The sequence below is a fragment of the Dipodomys merriami genome, unplaced genomic scaffold (assembly GCF_024711535.1).
Source record: "Dipodomys merriami isolate MVZ:Mamm:240054 unplaced genomic scaffold, mDipMer1.0.p SCAF_34, whole genome shotgun sequence".
Classification (NCBI taxonomy): domain Eukaryota; kingdom Metazoa; phylum Chordata; class Mammalia; order Rodentia; family Heteromyidae; genus Dipodomys; species Dipodomys merriami.
Window position 1 is genome coordinate 10,911,209 of NW_027204937.1, and position 15,206 is coordinate 10,926,414.

The 15,206-nt window shown below is 36.3% G+C and overlaps 1 protein-coding gene across 2 annotated transcripts in view; it reads left to right on the forward strand.

Annotated features, from left to right (window-relative positions):
- Spata6 (spermatogenesis associated 6) overlaps nt 1-8,297 on the forward strand; it is a 63,252-nt gene extending 54,955 nt beyond the window's left edge. For both annotated transcript variants that reach the window (XM_069987282.1, XM_069987283.1), the window contains 3 exons: nt 2,024-2,120; nt 5,803-5,894; nt 8,049-8,297. In XM_069987282.1, coding sequence (XP_069843383.1) covers nt 2,024-2,120; nt 5,803-5,894; nt 8,049-8,229 — 370 coding nt within the window. In that variant the 3' untranslated portion in view covers nt 8,230-8,297. The remainder of the gene's footprint in view (nt 1-2,023; nt 2,121-5,802; nt 5,895-8,048) is intronic.
- The last annotated feature ends 6,909 nt before the right edge of the window (nt 8,298-15,206 follow it).

A 15,206-nucleotide genomic window follows, 5' to 3' on the forward strand; every position in this document is an offset into this window, starting at 1 on the left:
TTCAAAAGAAACTGGTTGAGTGCTGGTAGCTCATGCACGTAATCCTAATTACTCAGAAGGCTGAGATCTGAGGATCCAAGTTTGAAGCCAATCCAGACAGGAAAATTTGTGAGACTATTATCTCTACTAAAACTACCAAAAACTGTGGAAGTGGAGCTATGGTTCAAGTGGTAAGTGCTGACCTTGAGGGACAGTTCCTAGGCCCTGTGTTCGAGTCCCAGGATTGGTACCTTTTCCCTTTCCTCCCACAACTCCCCTTTCTCCTGTTTTCCCACCCCTCTCTCCACTGCCATAAAAAAAAAAAATGAGAGCTTTCTTGCTGAAGTCTGGTATTCCCTGATTTTGAATCAGGGAATGGCTTTTGTTGATCAGGTCCTTTCCAATTATAAAACCATCACAATACTACAGTGGTAGCCTCAATTTTATTCTTTATCCTCAATTTTAGTCTCGCTACATGTTCACAATTTCATTCCATGTTTGGCTTCTGCCTTTTTCAGTTTGAGAAAGCTTTGTTGAAGTTATGATCTAGCTAAAATCAGCCAATCTCTTTATATTTCAATGCTGGGGATAACTCACAATATCACATTTATACCATATTTTTATGCACACTTTTTTTTACTAGAATAAAATGGGTGCTTTTAATGATAAACAGAAAAACAACGTCGTTGTTTTTAAAATAAAAGAATATAATGGCAATATAGTTTGGAACTCATTTAAATATATCTAAAATTCTATTGATATATTCTCAGGCACACACATTTTTTTATTTTCACTACAGTAAAACATCTGTGTGCATCTTCATAAAATGATCTAGATTTGGTGTATTATAAAATATATCTTTAATACATTACTTAAATACAACAAACATTTTGTTTTTCAATCCTTAGTACCTCATCTTTAAATACAAAACATTCTCTAATTTTTTTCCCAAGGTAATTGGTAGTATATTTGCAGGGTGTTTATATATAACCTCTGGAATCAATAAACAATTTAAACTGACACAAATATATATTTTATATACCAGGCAAAATTGTAACTTTTGCCTAGAAGCAATATGGCAAACATAACCATAAGAGTTTATCTAAATTAGAAGTAATTTACTTAATTTCAATGAATATTTATGCAGATAAACTCTTTTAGTAGTAAAATGATAACTCCTTAATCATGTCTATTAATAAACAAAATTTTAAGAAACATTTATCAATAGACATAAGCAATTGAATATTATAGTGAAGGTGCTTTCTTGAGCCTTTTAAAAATACAGTTAGCATACCACAAAATTACTTTAGTTTTGTTTCAGAATTCTATTTCTTTGAAGAATAAATATTAATATTTTATGAATTGAAATATATCAGACTTCACAACTCTTAAGAAACATTGGCACACCTAATTAGCTCATATACTTTTTTGCATCATGCTTAGTTTTTATCTTTATAAATCAATTTAATGAGTGATAAACATTCCTTATACCACAGCACAGACTAGTGGATTCTATAATAATATTGAAGAGTTCCACTTGGAGCTGCATAGGTAGATCCCTTATTTCCAAGATTTGTTTTTTTTTTGTTGTTTTTTAAATTATTTATTTTTTAATTTTAATTTTTTTATTGTAAAAATACTGTACAGAGGGGTTACAATTACATGGGCATTGCATTTCTTATCAAGCATCGTAGCCTCCTTTGTTTCCCCTTCCCATCCCTTCCCATCCTCCCCCCACCCCCCCACTCAATCCTCCTGCCCCCCCCACCAATTTCCAAGATTTGTTTACAGAGATTATAAACAACAGTCTCCCATTGTATTTGCATAGATGCAGTTGAACTTCCTTTCACATATGCAGGAGACTATTCTAAAGTGAATGCTTCTATGCTTCTATCTTTAAATTTATTATAAAGAACTAATCATTAAATCACACAAGGGTAAGACAAAAATCACACAAGGGTAAGAAAAAAAAATCACATGTCTCTGAAATTTGGGAATAATATGTTTCCCTCTAATATAAATTTCTTGTTTTTAATGCCTACAGATTCCATTCTGATTGGTGTTCACCAAACTGTGATGAGATCCACGACCGGGTAAAAGATGTCTTGAAATCACATCAAGCTCATCAAAGGCATTTATATGTTAGTTTCTAAACTTTTCTTTTGAAAGCTTTCTATAATTAGGATAAGAAAATTACCTGAAGATCAAATCATAAGCCAGAGATCCCTGGTGACAGACTGAGAATTCTAACTTTAGGATAAGACTACAATTCTCAAAATCCTTATACCTAGTGAAAGTGAGCTAGTGATTGGGCTGGTGTGGAAGGCTGTCTTTGGTCAAGAAAGATTCTTTTCTTTTCCTTGTATAAAGGCCTTACTCTTGGGGCTTGAAAACAAGGAATAGTCAGTTATGGCTCAGAAAGTCTCCTGTTATAGTCTCTGAGTTGGAGTTTATGGAGAGGGAGAAAGTCTGACAAGAAACCTGCAGAGAGCTTCAAGTGTTGAGGAGCATGAGTGCAGTGGTCAGAGGTCTGCCCTCCATGATGAATAGTGAAGCTAAATGTCTGAGGGTTTCAGGAGAAACAGTGCTGAACAGGTGGCTGGCATAATTCAGCCTCTAGATCCTGCATTCTGGCCACACATGTTGGCTTCAGGTTAATCTGAAATACCTGACTTCAGACTCTGAATTATATGATCTCCATAGCTTCCTAACCCCATGGAGACATGAAGTGCTAGGCAGGGTCTAAGCACTCTGTAGCCTCCTCCAGCTGTACGAAACTCCAGGTAATTTTCCTCATTCTGATTACTGCTGGAATTCAAGCCAAAGTGTCCTAAACATGAGTGACCCTTAGTCCAGTACCTCCAACCCCTGCTATAACACTATACTGCTAGAACACTGAGAATGTTTTAACTGAAAGACCGATTAAAATTTCCAAGAACTTGGTCTCTGTTGTACAATGCAGAAACAAAAAAAAGCTGAAAAAACAAAGCAACATTATTCTACCCAAACTCAAGAAATGCAAAACACTAAGGATAGTGACGTAGATGAAATCTTAAAGTAAAAAAATTATATAAAGATGATTAATAAAAATAGGTATCTGAATTAACTCTACAAGAATGGAAAGAGCTAAATGAAATTAAGATACTGTATAAAATGAAAATATAGAAATTCTGTAAACAAATGAAGTTCTGGAAATGAAAAGTTCAAAAACAGATGAAAAAACTGAGTTGAGAAAAAGAGAAACTTGGTTCAAAGTCTGCCTGAACAGAAAAATTGATCTCAATCCATAGCTGAGCAGAGCAGTACACACCTATCACATCTTAAACTACATGAGAAGGTCACAAAGTAGCATAAACCTGTGATCCTAATCTCCCCCACCCCAAAGTGACAGATCCATTGTACAGGCCATTCCTTGAACTGAGAAAAACAAGGCTGGTGGTGTGGCTCAGTCTTAACATAGCAAGTGCAAGGCCCTGACTTCAAATCTTTAGTACCACCTGTGTGTGTTTATAATATTATTATATATTATATTATATATATTATATTTATATGGCTGAAAGTCTCTCCAGTGGATTGTATCAAATTTAAAACATTAAGTTTTATGACAGGATGTATTAGGACATTTAGATGAAAATAGAGATAATCTGAACATGAACATTATTAAAACATGAACATTATTAAAAGACAAAACATACAAATCATGGATGTAGAAGATGGAGAAGAGATGTATAAACCAAAAGCATAGAAAATATGTTCAAGTAACAGCAGAAAACTTCCTAAATCTTGGGAAAGAGATGGTCATTTAGATATAGAAGGTCATTTAGGATTCCAAAAAGGCAAGACCAGAAAATAACTTGAAAGGCATGTTAAAAGATTAGGTATAAAGAAAAAGGAAAGAGTATTGAAAGCTGTTAAGTCTTGTCAAGTCACAGAATTAATATTTTGAAACTATTTATATCTAAAATAATCTACAGATTCAAAGAAATCTTCATAAAATCTGTCATCTTTACATAAATAAAATCCCAAAATTCATATGTAACCTCAAAATACTCAAAGAAACATTTGCACATCAAAAGATAGGAAGGAGAAACAAAGGAGGAGGCAACAATGCTTGATAAGAAATGTACTCATTATCTTGCCCATATACTTATAGCCCATCTGTATTTTCACAATTAAAAAAAGTAAAACGTAATCTATAAAATGATTGAAAATATTTGCCAGAAATTCAGCAGGGAAAGGATTAATATCCAGAATGTATAAGAAGCTCTAAAATTTAACCATTTAAAAATGGAGAGGAGACGGGTGGCTATAATCAAAGTACTTTGTATGTGTGTATGAAAATAGAGTGAGACCAACTAAAAAGGAAGGCAACATGCGGGGCAGAGGGAATGGATTTGATCAAAGAGTGGATTTGATCAAAGTAGATTATATGCAGTGAAATCCCTTTATACAATTAAGATACATTAATAAAAATTATTCAATTAAAAAGTTCTCAAGAGTATAAGTAACATGGACTGAGGAATTTGTCACAGATAAGAGGAGATTAGGAGAAATGTAGACTAAATACAACATGTTCTGAAAAGTAAATTTTTGGAAAGAGTAGAAAATAAAATTGTGAACTAACATAATGTTAGTTACCCATGTTAATGTATCATCTATAAGATGTAACATTAAGAAAAGATCTGCACAGGAGCGCTCTCCATATCCCATATTTAAATATGTATTCCAAAGTGAAACCTTCAGAACACTATTGAGTTCTTTGTTTTAGCTCATCATGTGTTTAACCTAGTTTTACTGTGATTCCAGGTCCTTGCTGGCATGGTATACATTACTTACCATCTCAGGCAAGAATACATAAAGCATTCTCCTGTCTTACAGAGGCTTTCAACTTAGCCATTGTTGGCTCTCTGCAGTTGCAGACATTCTATGTGAATCTTAGTTTTTTAATGTTAATATATATATAGTCTACTGTAAAGATACTGTACTGTACAGAGGGGTTACAGTTGCATGAGAAGATAGAGTCCATTTCCTCTCGAGCATTGTTACATCCTCCTTTATAGTTTCCCTACCATCTCTTTCCTCCCCACCTCCACACCTCCTCCCTTGCCTCTCCCACTCTCTCACCCCCAATCTTGATGGAAGCTAGCTCAATTTGCACCCATCATGTACCACTGGAGTCTGACCTCTTAGATCTTTAATTTTTCTGCCTAGTATCATGAGACTGCCAGAACCTTGCTGCTTTGGACCTGTGGTTGAACAAAGCACTGATATTCTTGACATTTGTTCTGTGCTCTCAGCATCTACAAGGAAAAAGCCAGCTATAGACCATTAGCTCTCCTCTTGAGGTTATCTCCTCTTAGGAATGTCAACACCACTAATATTGTCTAAGCAGACTTCTGATGCTTTTACTAACAGGAATCCTGTTTCTTACAACCTTGTATATGTCTAGTAGAAGTTTAAACATGTTGCCCACCAAGGAAGGAATGCAATGTGTCTTCATGTCAACTGACTTGCCTTATTGCATGTTACCTTGTGATGAACAAACCTAAGTTATTGCCTTTGTAGTTATAAGTACATGTTTGAATCCACATAATTTAACACATCTTGACATGGTATGATTTTCATTCATGTGTTGATGAAGAAGTGTATATAATGAAATTATAGTTTTATTCAAAGGGATAATTCTCAATCTTTTTACTTCCTAAGAAATTTCCTAAGTATTTAACACAATTTCCTAAAATGAAGAATATTTCCCAAAGAAGCAGAAGCATCATGTCAAAAGCAATGAGAAAATGAATGGCCTATGTCTTTTAAATTTTTCAGGATGAGCGAGACCCAGAGAAAGATGAAGAACTGGAACTGAAAAGAGGTCTTTTATACAGAGACTCTGCCTACGACAGTGACCCTGAGTATAGGTATGTGTTTGGGTAACTGTGTAATGACCTTCCCCACCACCGACACAAAAATCACTAGCGAGACGTTTTTACTGACAAGTTTGTCAATATTATTTGTCAATATGTAAGAAAATTCTTTTCTAGCTCAAATTTCAGGATGTTAGTGTAATATTTTTGCATGATTATACTAGCAAATTCCATTTTGAAAACTGTCACTAGCCATAAAGTTCAGACTTAAAACAACAAATCATGAGTCAAAGCTTCCCTGAATCCTTGCTGCTATACCACTGATTATTATTACCTTCCTGAGATTCCTGAGGAACAGATACAAGAATTCCAAATAATGAAACATAGAATGCATTATATTCTCCCAACGTTTCAACACTAGCACGGGGCACTGGCACTCTGCCTCTTGACTCACACCTCCAGTTCCAGTTTCTTACTGGGTACTTGAAAATGAGTCTCACCTATGATTATGTAGGGGCATCTTCCTTTACTACATGCCCAAGAGCATAAATGTGAGTGTGATGTCCTTTTCAAAAGTTGTTCTACCTGCTCAGTTGGTAGAGCACTTGCTTAGCATGTGTGAAGTCCTGGGATGGTCCCAATCACTACAAACAACAGATAAACAAACAAAAACCAAAGTTGTAGGCATTGCAGATGGATTTGAAGGAGAAAATCCAAAGAGAAAGAGGAAAGTTCAGAAAGCACACATCTTACAGGAGATTGTTTTTAATTTTTATTGTTCTTTCTCAAAGCTTTATTTATCATCCTGCTTTTAAGTACTTAACCTATATAGTTAATTCTGACTGGGAAGTGAGGAGTAGAAATAGGGTTTATACTGGAAAGGCTCTGATTTTCAAATTTTTGACTACCTCATTACCTGAGTTACATTCTGCATTCTACTCCTGTCCCCATGTATTCTGAGAGCTAAAAGTCTTCATTGAAGAATTGCCATGGATGATTATAATACAGGTAGTATGAGGACCACATTTTGAAAAGCACTGCTCCTTAGTTAAAGTTTGCTATAAACTACAACATTGATTCTTTTTCCAGTTCACCAAGCAATGTTAATGACTGAGCCTTTGGATCCCTTAGGTCTCTATAATAAGAGTAAAGCAGAGTACCAGAAAAGTTCTGTTTGCACTTTTTAGTAATTATAACCCTTGCTTTTTCTTTTTTTTTTTTTTTTTTTGTCGGTCGTGGGGCTTGAACTCTGGGCTTGGGCGCTGTCCCTCAGCTCTTCAGCTCAAGGCGAGCGCTCTACCACTTGAGCTACAGCGCCACTTCCGGTTTTCTGGTGGTTTTATTGGAGATAGGAGTCTCACGGTTTCTCCTGCCCGGGCTGGCTTTGAACCGCGATCCTCAGATCTCAGCCTCCTGAGTAGCTAGGATTACAGGCGTGAGCCACCAGCGCCCGGCTACCCTTGCTTTTTCTTGTGTGCATACTTGGATGAATAGGATGGTTTGTCAGTCCTTCAGAAAACCTCTTTCTAAAAGTTCTTTTTAATACATTAGCTGCAAAAGCTGCTAAAATCAGTACATTATTTTAGTTTTATCCTTAATTCCTATGATATACAGGCAAAGATGTCACTTTCATGTTTTTTCAAAGCTGAGAGAACTCAAAGAAATTACCCCTTTGAGAGCCTTGAGGTTCCCATCAGTGGAAGTCCAAGCAGGAAAACTGGACATTATCAATTTCAGAATTGTGGGTTTGTCTGTCCTGAGCTATTTTGATCAAGGCTAGCATTCTACCACTTGAGCCACAGCCCCACTTCTGCCTTTTTGGGGGTACTTAATTGGAGATTTAGGTGGTTAATTGGAAAGTCTCATGGACTTCTTGACTGGGCTGGCTTTGAAATTTGATCCTCAAATCTCAGTCTCCTGAGTAGCTAAGATTACAGGTGTGAGCCATTAGTGCCCCATTAGAAATGTGGGTTTTGACAAAAGACCTATAACAAATTGAGAAGCATTCGGCTAGAAACACCCAGAACAATGGGAGTCTATGGCAACCTGCTGCTTCCATCCCTTAGTCCAACAGCTCCATAGCACAAAAATTTTACTAGTAGACAGTCATATTGAAAGACCATTTAGTTTCCATCTCACCATATGCTGCTAAATAATAATCTCTCTCCCTTTGTAAGTGTGCTAATCATTTCTTGCCCTTTTCCATAGCTCGTTTCAGCGGCCACGTGGCAATCTCCATTTAGATGACAGCGAGTACTGGTCCAACAGGGCAGCTTCTTACAAGGGAAAATCCCACCGACCCATGTTTGAGAACAGCATGGACAAGATGTACAGGAACTTATACAAAAAGGCCTGTAGCTCCGTTTCTCATACACAAGAAAGCTTCTGAGACCGCCCACCATAAACTGTATGAGTGTCCATGTTAGCCTCTTAATGAAAAATTTCATGTGATCAAAATCTGTACTCCTTTCTTTAAAAACAGGTGGTTCACTGAGTAGTTAGACTTGAATCAAGTACATACTTTCGGTAGTAAATTAGCTTAGGCAAGCCTTGTTATGACAGAAGATTGTGCTGTGTCTAGATGTCACACCTCGGCAGCACATCCCAGCTTTGCAGTCTTTGGCAAGGATTCTCCACAGCCTGCATCTGACACCACCAGCTACTGATAAGAGACAAATCCTCTCCAGAAATGTTCTGCCTTTATCACCTTGTAATTTTCCTTTCATCTGCTGGGCTGATTATCTTGTATGGGAAAGAATTAATATGAACTCACCTTTCTAGATAATATGCAAAAGGACATACTCTATAGAAATGAATCTCACAAGTTGAAACCCTGTTTAATACTATTCACTTTTCTTTCTCAGAAAAGCAATTTTTATATTGTTAGCCCATAAAAATAGCTTTCTTTTTCAAGGTCATCTAATCACTCACTCCTCCTTCTCTGGAAGGACGGCTAAGTTATTCTAAATATCTAACCATTAGCTATGAAAAGCAATGGCCATATATGATCCAAAATATGAATAAATAATTCTTCTTCATAGATTTTCATGCAAACAAAATTGGAAACTAATCCTTGCTAGTAAGTGAGCAGAAACTCAAAAAGAATGAAGAATTTTATTGAAATTTTCCCTCATTGGCATTTTCATAGTTATGCCCCAAGCCAATAGCACTCTCACTTTAAAGGACACTTGGAAGGATTTGCTGGTGCTTGCTTACCTGTAGGATCATTGTTTGAGGTCACCCAGGCAAAGCTAATGAAAGACAGTCTCAAAAACAAAGTAGAGCATGATGGAACTTGACCATAATTCTACCTGTTCAGGAGGTAGAGATGGAAGAAGCACAGTTTGAGGCCAGCCAGGGAAAATGTAGTCCAAGACTTACCTTCCAAACACACACACACACACACACACACACACACACACACACACACACATACACACACACATACACACAGCAAAAACTACTGGAAATTTATCTCAAGTGGAACACACACACACACACACACACACACACACACACACACACACACACACACACACACACACACACACACACACACACACACACACACACACACACACACACACACACAGAAGAGAGAGAGAGAGAGAGCAAAAACTACTGGAAATTTATCTCAAGTGGACTATACCTAGCCTGAAAATACCTTGACCCAAGTTCAAATACCAATACTAGCCCCTAAAGAATAATAATCAAAACCCAACAACATTTTTTAAAGAGGACCTTTGGAACCACAAAGAATAAAATAACATAGCAAGGTGCTTTTTAAGAGGCACTCAAAAATCTTTTGGCTGGTTAAAAAATTAGGTACTCATCCTTGACCCCAACAAACACCTTTTAAGCAAGAGACACATGGAAAGTATCAGAAACTCTAATGAATTTATGAAAAGGGAATCTCAAGCTTAGAGTTCTCTTTAAAATGTTTTCTCATTGACTCCATTATTCCACAGTTATGATTTCAAAAAACAAAAGAGCATTACTTACACTTTATTGCAATGAAATTGGAATGTGACACTAGTTGGCTTTTATGTTGAGAAAAAAATTGAGAAGAAAATATATGCATATATATTGTTAGATCAAAAAATGATATCAGAGATAGAAGCTCTAGGAGTCATAGGCTTTACTTTTAATTTAGTCTCTTGAAATTCATGATTAGTCTCTTGAACTTCATGGTCTTTACTTTTCCCAGATATCAAATGAAGAAAATGAAGTAAAACAAATTGAGTTCTATGAACCAGAACCACAGTGATATGATTGTTGTAGGAATATAAATGTCACTTTTATTTGATGATACCAGAGTTTGAACTCAGGGCCTTATGTTCAGTTAGCTTGCCATTCAGCTGTTGATCTACCACTTAAGCCATGCCTCCAGCCATATTTTTTACTGGCTACTTTGGAGATGGAGTCTTAGACTTTTCTACCAGACTGACTTAAAACTGAGTTCTTCTGGATCTCAGCCTCCTTTAGTGGCTAGGATTATAAGCATGAGCCCACTGGTGCTCAACTAGATGTAATTATTTTTTATTGGTCATATAAGTAAGGAAAGGAGGTATACTATTAATGTTGGAGCAATGCTTATAAGCTAGCATTGTCCAGCAAATTAGGACATAGGGTCCCCATAGTCATCGGACTAGCTTATGCAAGAAGCTGTAGGAAATCACAGTACTGTAGTGACTGGTGATTCACTTAGTAGCTACTTGTGAGTCTTGAGATTTCTGCCAGGCCAGCCCAGGCCAAAAGGTCAAGAAACATCCCTTCTGAAAGTGAGCTAGGAAGCCTAACCATAAACCTTTGCAAGAAGCAAAATGTCATCCCAAAAATAGCCAAAAAAAACTACAAAACCCAGGGCTGCATGTATGGCTCAGCATTAAGAGCATCTACCTGGCAAGCATTAAGACCCCAACGTGTAGACCCTAGCCCCACCTAAACAACAATGAAGAAAAAGGGAAAAATAAATCATGGTATAAACATTTGCTACTATTTAGTAGTCTGGCACTAATCTTAAATATTTATTGCAATAACCCAGAATTTTCTAACCTACATAGACCATGTAACAGTATTTGTAATTGTAGCCTCCACTCCTGGTTGCTCTAGTTCCCCCCAAAACACTGACTGACAAAAGCAATACCCCATGAGTACTGAGTTAACCTCTGATGTAGGTATGTGCTAATGTTTTGTACCATAAGCTTTTGAAGGTCAACATTGAGTAGACACATTAAGGGACATCAGTATGTTTTGCTGTGGTTAAAAAGTTTTTTGCATTTAGAATTTGCTGTTAGGTGCAAAGAACAAATAATATGTCCTACCACAGAAACTCTCCATTGCTCCTATGTCTCCATGAGCTATGGCAAGAGCTCAAAAGGTAGCACTCAAAACTTGAGGAACGTATATCCTGAAGATCCGTTAGCATCTCTGTGCAGAAGGGCAAAAATTCACAGACATGTAGCATCTTGGATAAATGTCTGATTATTTTTCATTCCACAGGGGAAGGTCAGGTTTTGCCATTGCTGTGAGTAGTTATGCTTGTATTGTCTTGAAAAAAGTAAAAATTTAAGATGGAAACAGAAGGGAAAAGATGTTTATCTCCTCATCCTTATGCTGCATTCCCTATCAATCTGGTAATAGTATTGGACTAAATATGAAAATTGGGTAGGCTTTTCATGTATTTTCTTTTCTAAAATCATAAAATTTAGGCAAAATACTGTTAAATTCAACAAAGCAATAAATATATGCCGTTATACTGAAGGTCTTATTTGTGTCTGTTTACATAACCTTATCATTGATTTTTCTTGGAACTTGGTTTTCTCACATATAAATGATCTTTTTTTTACATTCCAGTATTTTTATAATAGTTGATTAGAGTAGATGATCAGGAAGTCATTAATCTGACTTCAAACATTAAACTCAATGAAAAAAATCAGGAACAAATAGTTCTCATTATATCTCATTATTGAGACCCCTTAAAAGTATAGAGTTAATTCTTTTAGTATATCCATCACATCAAAACATATCATGGACCCCACAAATGAGTGTTTCTGGAAAGCACTTATCAACTTAGTCTCTGCCTATTCTGGAATTCCAAATAATTGAAATTACTCACTATGTGACCTATTTTATTTAGCATAATGTTTTCAAGGTCCATCTTCTATGGTTCAATAATTTATTACTTTTTAATAATAATCTGTTGTACAACTGTACCACTTACTGTTTATCCATTTAGTTGATGAACAGAGCCTCAAAGTCACCACCCTGGCTGTTATGACTCCCCATGGGACTGTGTTAACACCTTCATGGACCCCCGTCTAGGCTTCCTGCTTCCTTCTAGTTCCATTGTGAACACCCTGATACTGGTTTTCAGTGTAGTCTCTACATGGATGCCTGCAACTGGTTGCCCTGACCCCATCACTTGTCCTAGTTTTATGCAGTTTGTATGCCTGTGACCAACTCTCATGGCTATGTACACCATGCACAAATATATAGTCACTGAATCAGAACTGGATCCGTACATAAGGAAATAAAGGTGTGGTCTGATGGCTTCATGGGTAAACGATACCAAATAGCCAAAGAATAAATAATACCAACTCTTCTCAAACTTAGAAAAGGAAGACTCTCAAAATCATTTTATAAAACTAGCATCATCCTGATTCCACATTCAAAGAGTACATGAAAATTTTATTCAAATTTCTAATGAGGAAAAATACAGAAATTCTTGGGACAATATGTTATCGAGTGACTTCAACAGCACTTTAAAGGATTATACACCACAGCCAAGTAATATTTATCCCTGGGATTCAGTCTGTGATAGTTTAATATACAAAAATCAATGTGATACCATAGTTAAAGGATGAAATACAAAACGAAATACAAAACCATAGGATCTCAATAGATGTAAAAAACTCATTTGTCAATATTAACCTTTCATGATAAAATATATATATAAAGTATATACAGAAGCTATTCAACACAGCGAAGGTCAAGCCTGAAAGCCTCACAGCAAACATCTGTGCTGACTGCTTACGTTACTCTCTCAAAATATTTGGACTCTACAAGCATGATTGATTGGCTCGTTTTTATTTTTTATTTTTTTGTGGTGGTAGAGAAAAACTGTCTAGCTCATGAGTATGATATGTAAAAACAATGCAATTCAAAGGCACACCCCTAAAAGGACACCAAATCTCCTGCTAGGCCCACCTCTTTTCAATAGATCTGAGAATCCTTGAACTATATGTATACAGATTTTGTGGGGAAACAAGACACAAACTATTGCATCATCAATGGGAAAATATGGAAAACATTTCCTCTAAGATGTAAAACAAGGCAAGAGGCCCACTTCCTCCACTGGGAATCATATTGAGAAGAAAATATTTGCCAACTATTTCCATAATGGTTAGTACCCTCAATATAAAAGGAACTCTGGCAAAGAACATGGAATATACACTCCTCAAAAGAAATCAAGTAACCAGTAAAGATATGAAAAGATGCTCAACATCTTTTGCATTTTTAATGCAAACTAAAAATATCACTTCACACATTTTAGCATGGCTAATATCAAAAATAATGAACCAGGTTATTCAGGAGCCTGAGATCTCAGGATCAGTGTTCAAAGCCAGCCCATTGCAGAAGAGTTTGTGAGACACTTATTTCTAATTGGAACACTCAGGAACAATGCCCAGTACTAGAATAACAACCACCACCAAAACCCCTGAGGAAACAGCATGAGAAAAAGTAGCCTTTATATACTACGTAAATCAGTTTAAAAGTTTCTAAAAAAAAAAAAATAGAATTACCGCGTGTTCTCGTGCTCTTACCTTGGGATATATATCCAAAGAATTTGAAATTAGGATTGCAAAAAGATAACCTGCAGGGTCTGGGAAGGGGCTCAGTGGTGCCTCACATGCATGAGGTCCTGGGTTCAATTCCTCAGCACCACATAAGCAGAAAAAGCTGGAAGTGGTACTGTGGCTCAAGTGGTAGAGTGCTAGCCTTGAGCTGAAGAGCTGAGGGACAGTGCCCAGGCCCAGAGTTCAAGCCCCATGAACGACCAAAAAAATACCTGCACTCCTAGGTTCATTGTAGCAAAATTCACAGTATTAAAGATAAACTGACAGCCAGGATAAGGGAAATGAATCAGTTTGAAAGTTTCTAAAAAAAATTAAAAATAGAATTACCATCTGTTCTCATGTTCCTACCTTGGGATATATATCCAAAGAATTTGAAATCAGGATCACAAAAAGATACCTACACTCCTGGGTTCATTGTAGCAATATTCACAGTACTAAAGATAAAACTGACTGCTGGGATAAGGGAAATGTGGTATATCTGTACAATAACATACTACTCAGTATTTGTGATCACATTTGTGATCACATCAATGGAGCTGGAGGACATTATGTTAAAAACAGCAAGACTTAGAAAAATGCTTTATGATCTCACATGAGAATCCATAGTGGTCAGATTCACAGAAGAGAGTAGGGTGGTGGTTGCCAGGGAATAGAGGGAGAAGGAAATGAGCTCAGATTGGTCAAATAGTGCCCTTTTACCTATGTAATGAAAAATACCTAGAAATCAAATATTGATCATTAATGAACTATATTGTACTTTATATTTGCTGAGAGGGTAAATCTTAAATCTTCTCAACACACCCAAATGTTAACTCCAATTGACGATTGTTAGCTTGATTGACAGGATCATTTTGTACAGTGTGTGCCTATATAAAAGAACATCAAGTTGTGAGTCAAATATATGCAATTATATATTTCAATTATATCTCAGTAAAGTTGTTTTTAAAAAGACAAGTGAATTTTGCTGTATTTGTAGATGACTTTCATATATATCATTTCCCCTCATTTTATAGAAAAGTTTTAGGATAAAATGAAAAATATATGTGGATGGTCTCTAACATATATTAGGCACAATTACACTTAAAACCTGCCTTCATAGATGATTTGGGATATGGAAACTGTAGTCTAAAAAGTGTTCCATCTGGCCTTATAGTAATATTGTTGCTTCTAGCTTTGAATAGACCTGCATTTCCTGGTCTAAATTCATCACTTCTGTGTGTGTGTTAGCCTTCATGAACATGTCTTCTGACCTGGAAAGGAGAAGGTATTTTCACAGGGTTGTAAGTAATGAGTCAGTATACATGCAGCCCCTAGTATAAGGTTTGATTCTCAATAGAGTTTAGTTATGATTAAAATTCCAAGTTATTTTTATACTTTTTTATTGTAAAAAATACTGTACAGAGGGGTTACAGTTACATGAGCAAGGTAATGAGTACATTTCCTATCAAGCATTGTTATCTCCTCCTTTGGTTTTCCCCTTCCATCCCTTCCCTCCCACCTCCACAAC